Source organism: Cariama cristata, unplaced genomic scaffold (assembly GCF_000690535.1).
Source record: "Cariama cristata isolate BGI_N322 unplaced genomic scaffold, ASM69053v1 scaffold31488, whole genome shotgun sequence".
In the NCBI taxonomy this organism is placed as follows: domain Eukaryota; kingdom Metazoa; phylum Chordata; class Aves; order Cariamiformes; family Cariamidae; genus Cariama; species Cariama cristata.
This window is the reverse complement of record NW_009632171.1, coordinates 256-8503: the sequence shown is the minus strand read 5'-3', so window position 1 is coordinate 8503 and position 8248 is coordinate 256. Positions and strand designations below refer to the sequence as shown.

Below are 8248 nucleotides of genomic sequence, written 5' to 3'. Positions count from 1 at the left end.
CTGTCGCGACTCTTCGAACCCCAGGTGAGACCCCGAGGGCATCGTGATGCCCACTCCGCCTCGTGTGCCGGTGCGGATACCGCACCTTCCCCAAAACAGGCCTTGTGCAGAGCGAGAGGTGGCCGCCCCGCTTAGTGTGCCTGTCAGCGTCCAGCAACGCAGCTAAAAAGCCTTACACACACCTCTCTCAAACATTTTTCCCTCTTCCCTAGAAAAAGGAAGAATCCAGCTTCACGCCGGAAGATGCAGTTTTGGCATCTGTTGGCATCGTGAAGTGTAGCCCCGACCACGGGCTGCTGGTGTCAGAGAGCATGGTCTTGGCTCTGGAGGAGCTGATCCAAGCGTGCTGTGGTGAGTGGCGTGTGCTTGCTGAGGTTAGGGGCTTTAGGAGCCTGAAGAAAGGAAATTCATGAGGCTTTTCATGAGTTAAAGTTAGGGAGAGTGTGCCTTGTGGTAGGCACTGATTGAGGACCCTGTTTTTGTCCTAAATAGTGGGAGTCTTGAGTTCGTGTGTCACCTCGAGAGGGTTTGTGCCTCTCCTGCCAGACAGGCAGCTTGCTGCTGTAAAGGCACTTCCCAGTCTGATGTGAAAACTTTCATTTTGCTGTCTTGTAGCAGGTAGAAAACAAGCCCCTTACTTATCCAGCAACATCTAAAATACCATGAGCAACTGGAGTTCATACATGCTGGGTTGTAGTGCTGGAGCTTGCTTCTCACTTCAGGAGCCTTTCCCTTTACGCTGGTACACTTAACATACTTTTCTTTAATGGATTTTTTTTTTTCCGTTTAATTAAAATACATCCTAGTCAGACCACAGAGTCTGTAGGTTTTTTTCAGTTTGTGTTGGTTTTTTTTCCCAACAAATATTTGTAAATGGAGCACATCAGAATAACTGATAGCATTGGTCTGTTTCAGAGTATGTTTGTTTTTCCAGCGGAAGATGAAGGTGTCCCCGTGGTGCTGGTGTGTGGCCCAAAAAACACTGGGAAATCAACATTTAACAGATACCTAATTAATCTGTTGCTGAATCGGTGAGTCTTTCATGTTCTACAAGTTTTTAAGTACTGCATGGGATTTAAGAGAAGGAAAAAAAACTGCCTGCCAAGATTCTCAGAAAAGCTGTTACATCTGAAAGGTGGATATCTTTTAGAAACAAACAAAAAATTCAGAAAAATTGGCATTCTCATCTTGGGCTTCTTTCAGAAAAGTTGACTACTGAAACATTTCTATTGCAATGCTACTAAATCACTGTCTTGGAGTATGTGAACTAACTGGGCGCTGAGCAGTTAGGGTTCAATAAGGAACTGGCAGTTGTAACACTTAAAAACATGCAGTAAGTTATAATTTGTTAGTGTCTTTGAAGAATCTTGGCAGAGCAAGGTGTAGAAGCTTATTCTCCTGACCACTGCATGCTTAAAATAAAGATTATAAAGTTTGTAAATCTCAAATGGCTGGTCTCAGGGTACCCAGTTAACATGGGAGAGGAAGTACACTGATCAGTACCACCTCCGATTATTGTTCTAGCTACATGCCTTAAAGCTGGGTGGGTATGGCGCTACTGTAATATAATATTGAATTGTAGGTGAGCCTTTTATGTTTTTGCTTAATACCCTCTCAAGTGAGGGAAGGACAGAGACAAGCGGTGGTTTGATTGTATTCAAGAACTTAGTTTTGAAGACCCGGAACAAAATGAGATCGTGCTTCTCATGTGTTCCAGGTTGTGTGCTGTCTCTTTTGTTAGTGGATGCTAATGTACAGGCTTCTTTCACTGCAGCCTTCCCTCAGTTGAATATATGGAATGTGACATAGGTCAAACCGAATTTACGCCGCCTGGATGCGTGTCTTTAAGTAACATAACAGAGCCAGTTCTTGGTACGTGTTTTGCCGTTTTCTGCAGTTGCCAGAAACCTGTTTCGTTTCCAGAAGGTGCTTTCGGAGTAGAGGCTGTAATTTAGAGGAAGTTGCCACATCTGTCAAAGGTGCATATAGAAAATAAAAGAAAGGCTGTTAAAGTTTTCTTGCTAGGGGCATCTAAGCTCCATGTGAAAATGTCACTAAGTAACACGGAGCTATTCTCCTTGCTTGTTTTTCCTGTTCTAAAGAGAGAAGATAGTTGTTTATAAGGTGGTGGAACAGGCTGTGGCATGTCAAAGTGGATTTTCAGCCTTTCAGATTTGAAAGGTCTCTTTGGGAAAATCTTTCCCAGTTTTTAGTATCTGTAGATAAAACTAGTTTGAGAAATACAAAGTGGATCCACATAGGTTGGGGGCTGTTATGAGTGTAAAAAAGCTAGAGCCAGAGAAATTGTTGGTATCTGTGGTCTTGTGGATTTAGGTCACTGTCTAAAAAGGATATGGCCAGACTGGTTTACTTTTTGGATAGTCTCATAAAAGACTGTTGTTTTAAAACTTAGAAGTGTGTAACCAGTCATTTAAAACAAACAAGAAAAAAAAAAACCGAACCCCCGAACAAACAGAACTCCTAGCATGGAGTCTTGCAAATGACAGAAAAGTTTCTCCATAGGTGCAGGCTGTACAAGACTGTTAGCATATGAAAAGAAGACAGATTATTTTGGAAGGGATTGCGTGTAGGTGCTACAGGGATGGGATTTTTTTTTTTTATTTGACTTACTGAAACCACTAGAGGTTGTTTGCTTTTTCAGGTCCACCGTTCACTCATCAACAAACGCCACGTAAGATGGTATATTATGGACAGACTAGTTGTGAGCAGGACACAGAAAGATACCTTGATGTCGTGAAGTATGTGTTCAGCTCCTATAAGAAGGAGGTGCCCTTAGTCATCAACACCATGGGCTGGGTGAAAGGTAAACAGGATAAATCAGTTCTCTAGAGGTGGTGCGGAAGGAAGGTAATAATCGTAGTGGTACACTGCCACGCTTTCTAGAGAGCCTGGAACCAGAAAATACAGCTTACTCCCCTTGAGCTAGTGCTGGTTTTCCGTAACAGTGTTCTGACCTGTTTATGTCGCGGCAGCAGTCATGTTTTCTCTGCTCCTTAAAGGTGAGGGGTTGCTGCTTCTGATTGATATCATTCGGCTGTTGTCACCCAGTCACATTGTTCAGATGGATGTGTACGACTGGAAAGCCATGGCTCCGCTCACCCCGGAGTACGTTCATCTCACTCCTGGCCTGTACACCAAAGGCAAACAGCAAGCTAAATGCAAGCGGATGCGTACGAGTGGAGTGGAGGACTGGAAGACCTCTGAAGGGGAGGGAGATGCATCGGTTCCCGAGTATAAGTTGCTGTACGTCCATCCAGAATTCCCTCGAGCAGGGGTTGCAGGTGAAGCGTAAGTAGAAAGTTTAGTGCTACGTGGTGGTTAGTGGGCTTAGCAAAATCGGGCGCAGTCCTGACCGTAAAGGTTCTTTCGTTGGCCTCGAGAACTCCTTTAAACTGCTCAGAGCTTACTAATTTACTTATTGGGGGATATGTTTGGGTGTTGGTTTCTTGGGTTTTCTGGGTATTGTGTTTGAGGGGAGGTTTGTGTAGGGTTTCTTTTTTGGGTTTGGGGGCAGGGGGTTGTTCCTCCCTACTCTACTTTCAATGACTTCTGTCAGCTACTTTTACACTGGGCATGACTTCCACTTGGAATCACAAAGTCTCCTTTTTTTGTTTTTTTTCTAATTGGGAGGTTCCTTCCCCATTTCTTACAGACCTAGAGGATGATCACATTATTTCTTAATTTCTCTGATACTTTGAGCATCTCTGAAATGTTTATTTGCATAGACCTTGGGTCTTTCTTGCCAATTTTAAATGCTTTTTTTGACTCGGCCTTCACTAGTGAACTTTTTAAGAAAACAAATGTATTGCTCTGTCTCGCAACTGACTGAAAGGTGTGTGGACATCAGGGTTGGAGAAGGGAGCCGTTATCTAATTTGTGACTTTTTAAAAAAACAAAACAAAACAAAATCAAAAAAAAAAACAAAACAAAAAAACGCACCACACCGCCCTTGTTAATGAATGCCTTTTTAAAGTTGAAACAATTCCCTAAATCCTGTGATGCCGTAGAGGTAATAAAAACATAGCTTTAAATTTTCTTCAGTGGTAGAAGTTTTAAAAACAAAACTGGTGTGAAATATTGGCTAATACTGCATGGTGTACTGGGGAGTACCTGTACTGGTGTACTGTGGAGTACCTGGGTTATCTGGTTTGAATCGCGGTGTCAGGGTGTGCTGCCTTTCCTTGACTTGTTGCCGTTGTTTTTCCAGGCGAGTACATAGCGGCATCTTGCGTGACATGTCCATACTGGGTTACCTGGGTCAGCTGCAGTCCCCAGACATAGGGGCAGTGCTTCCGCTGCACAGTCTTGTGCCCTATCAGGTAAATGAGTGTTTTTGAAAGACCTGGAGATGTTGCAGAGAGCCTGGCTTGTAGTAATTGACAGTTCTGCTTGTACTGCAAGTGTTTTTTGGAAGAGGGAAAAACTCTCTAATCTGCAGAAAGAACGATTTTATTCAGTGTCTCTAGATGTGAGGTTTTTGTTGTGAAGTCAGTGTGGCATGTGTTTTCTCTGTGTTCAGTTGTTAGTTTTGAAACTGTTGTGTTTGCCACTGAGATAATGCCTGTCTGTAGGTGTGGGTTGGGAGCTTTTGGGTTTTGTGTACTTAGCGTTATCTTACCTCTGAACTCAAAGAAATTGATGTTGAGCCGATGAACAGGTTTTTTTCTTCCTTTTTTTTTTTTTTTACCCCCTCAGGTACCTTTCAGTGCAGTTGCGCTCAGGGTTATTCACACTGATGTGGCTCCTACCAACATCATGTATGCAGTGAATGCCAGTTGGGTTGGGCTCTGCAGGATACCAGATGAAATCAGATGCCAAACTGACGGGCCAGTCTTGCTGACACAGACACCGGTCTGTGATTGCCTTGGCTTTGGTGAGCAAGCCAGGGAAACCTTGAGCTGCGTTCTCACCTGTCGTGTTTTGACAGATGGGTTGCAGAGTTGACAGAATTGCCTACTCTTTCAAAAACATTGAAAAAGTGGAATGAGAGAAAAGACTAGTTGTGTGTTCTTTTCTGTTACAAGCTGTGCTTCAAGTCCTTTGGTTTTCATTAACTTGCAGTAACAACTATGGGGAGTGTCACTGAGTGGCACCTTTTGTAGCTTGCTTCTCTCTTTCGTAACTTGACGATTTGCTTTCTGGATTCATGTTATCAAAAGTGGATTCCACGTGGCTCATGCAAAATTCCTTTAGTTGTCTGTGAGTTTCTTTCTCTTCTACGACTCAATTTAATGTTACCATTCTGGCTTGGAGTTTGGTACTGAGCTCCTTGAGTGTCTGTAGGAATGTACCAGTGAAAAACAATGCACGGTTTGGGAAGTAAGCTGTTTGTATGTACGCTGAGATACTGGAGGAGCAGGATACAGCAATGCAGGTTTTTCTCAAGCTGTATCTCAAATGCTTCTCTCGGCTCTAGAAGAGCCATTTAGTCAAAGAGCTTCGTCTGTGTCTGGTTATACAGTCTGAAGTGATCAGCTGGAGTTAAGACTGAACTTGGCATGTATTTCTTATAATTTTTTTTTTATTATTTTTCAGGAATTGTCCGAGGGGTTGAGATGGAGAAGAAGCTTTACCATGTTCTGACACCGGTGCCGCCGGAGAACCTGAGACTAGTGAATTGTCTGCTCCTTGGAAATATTGCAATCCCCAACTGTGTTCTTGTGGGCCAGGTAGGAGCTGTACAGGAAGAGAGAGGGTGGAAGCTGGCTGAGCTTAGGCTAGCTGGCAGGTTTTCCATTTTCTTATTTCTGAGGCTTATGCATGCCCGGAGATGTCTAGGCATTAGCAGATGGTTATCTGTCTACAAAATTGTTCTTAACGCATAGAAACAAGGGAGAGGAGAACATTCTTCTCATGTTTCAGTTACCAGCATGGGGTTGGTTTGGTAATAGCTTGCTCCTTTCCACCGGTCAGCTCTGTCAGCATGTAGAGGAAAGTGCTTCCCCTTCCATTGGAAGATACAAGTTCTTAAAGTTGTTTCTGGTTTTGTTTCTCCCCTTTCCAGCAAGGAATTGAAGGAGAGATCCCCTACGTCACATCCGATTATAACTACAGTATCTTGGGGTCTGGGAAGCTGAAGAAGAAGAAGCATTTCAAGAGGAGGGAGTACGCATTTGAGCGTGATTCTGCCTAAAGCCTTGAGAACCTTGGACCATGGGATTTGTTTTGTACGGAGAAAGCCAGGTGTGGTCAGAGAAGCCCCGGGTGCTACAGAGCTCCAAGGGACCCTGGGCAGGTGCACAGTGTAGATACTAAAGCATGTCTGGGTTTTATAATGTTTTATATTTTCAGTTTGTATTCTAGTGTTTTGTAATAAATATCTATTAAAAACATTGGTTTGAATTTTTTCCTCAGCCTGTGTTGACTTGGGTATGACTGATAGAACCTGGGGGTGGTTCCCATCAAAAGCGCGCTCTGCCTTGGACCAGCAGCAGTTCTCCATTTGAAGTCCAGCCTTCGGTTAGCTCCGGGTTTCGGAGCATGATCCGCGGTGGTGTGAGCATGGCTTTGCAGTAGCCGTAACCCTGTGGTTTGGGGAAGGGGTCATGCCGGCGGTTCTCTCCCTGGCGCTGCAGCTCACCCGTGTCTTCGGGTGTTTCACTTCTTGAGGAAGTGGAGGAGGAAAGAGCAAGTTAGAAAATCCCCTCTCTTTTCCCAGGTGCCCACAGAGAGAGCCGCTGGAGGGAGTCAGCCGCTTGGCTCTGAGCTGTCGCAGCTCGCCTTGGTGACGGCCCCGCGCAGCCCTCTGCGACTGGGGACACTGCTTTATTCCGCTTTGCGGCTGGCTCTGGCTGTGTACCCCGTTGCTACGGTTTTAAATTCGACGCCGTGAGCGCAGGTCTGGGAAGAGCTCTGGGTCTCGCTCAAATGTGTCACCCAGCTCTGTCCAAATAGGTTGTGCTGCGGGTAGAGGCTAAAACGAGATGAAAGTGAGAGGGGACTCGTTACCCACGTGCTGCACGGAGCACCGGGGTGCTTGGTCTTGCCTGATTCCTGATGCCCCACCAGGAAAGACTCGAAGTTTAGCGTTTGGTTGTTTTTTTCCAGCTCTCTGTTGAGACAGCAATTTACTCCTGAGTGAAGTTGAGGTTGGTGGGAGTCACACAGAGGTGAGTGAGCATCTCGGGCTGAGTTGAGGACCTTTTTGGGAAAACCGCTTCTAAATGGGCAATGCCAGCACGTCAGGCATTTAATGGATCCAAGACTACAAAAATAACGCTTGTAACGGCGGTTCCTGCTAACACGGCATGGCCCCGCCTGTATCCCAAAGCAGGGGGACAGTCTGGCCCCAGGGTTTGCAGCCCCCCGAGATGAGTGCCCATACAGATCCCCTGAGGCCCGGTCTCTCCTGCGGAGGAAGGAGGGATGCAGCACACCCTGGATCTTTTCGGCTGGCAGCTGCTGTGGGCATGAGTAATCTGCAAAAAATGCTTTTATCTGGTTTGCGAGGAGATTCCCTAGCGCTCCAGAAATGTGTACCTGTAAACGAACAAATTAAATGGGATGACTAGCGGGGAGAGGTCAGAGCTGGAGGGGAGCTGTGAGGGGCTGTGCGGCGTTTCTGCCTTTTAAAGAGTTAAAGCTTTAACTTAATCCAGGCCTAATTATCCCCATCTGGCTGGGTCTGGTGGTGAAGGAAGGACTTGGCTGACAACCTGGCCCAAACAGTGGCTAAAATAAATACAGGGGCCGGCATGTAGCTGAGGGAGGAGAATCCCAGGCGGGGTGAGGTGGGAGTTCAAGTTGCGGCGGAGCGGGTGGAAAAGGTGCCGGGAAAGGTGAGATGGGTGAGCGGCACGGGTGAAACGCCCAGCACCGAGCATCCCCCTCGGTGCTGTCACTGGCCCCCCAGCATCTGCCTGCCTTGGCCAAGGGTGACGGATCCCACGGTGGCTGGGCGGGGGTGCCCCATCGGAGCCCGGGGATGAGTGAGTAACCCCCGTGTCCCTGCGCCAAGCGTCAAGTGTCCGGTTTTGGACCTTTACAGGGGGGGACTAAGCTGCCAGTGCCTGCCGGGACCCGGAGGGTGATGCTGCGGCCTCGGGCGAGGGGGACCACACTGGCTCCTGGCACTCACCATGGGTCTGCAGCAACGGGGTGGCTGGGGTCTTTGGAGCACGAACCCTGGCATAGCGTCTGCTGGCAAGGGTGGCGGCACTGGGTACTGTGATCGATAGGAAATCGGTTACTTAGCGCTTAAAACATCAAGGATGTGCTAAATAAAGCA

At 46.5% G+C, this 8248-nt stretch overlaps 1 protein-coding gene across 1 annotated transcript; it reads left to right on the top strand.

Moving 5' to 3' along the window:
* Positions 1–212: 212 nt before the first annotated feature.
* On the top strand, positions 213–6287 carry NOL9 (nucleolar protein 9; the record flags this gene model as incomplete). The annotated part of the gene is made up of 9 exons (XM_009706249.1): positions 213–351; positions 935–1031; positions 1775–1872; positions 2663–2824; positions 3021–3309; positions 4229–4340; positions 4717–4894; positions 5557–5690; positions 6026–6287. Coding segments are annotated over 9 exons (1338 nt in total), but the record flags the coding sequence as incomplete, so codon positions are not given.
* Between the last annotated feature and the right edge of the window lie 1961 nt (positions 6288–8248).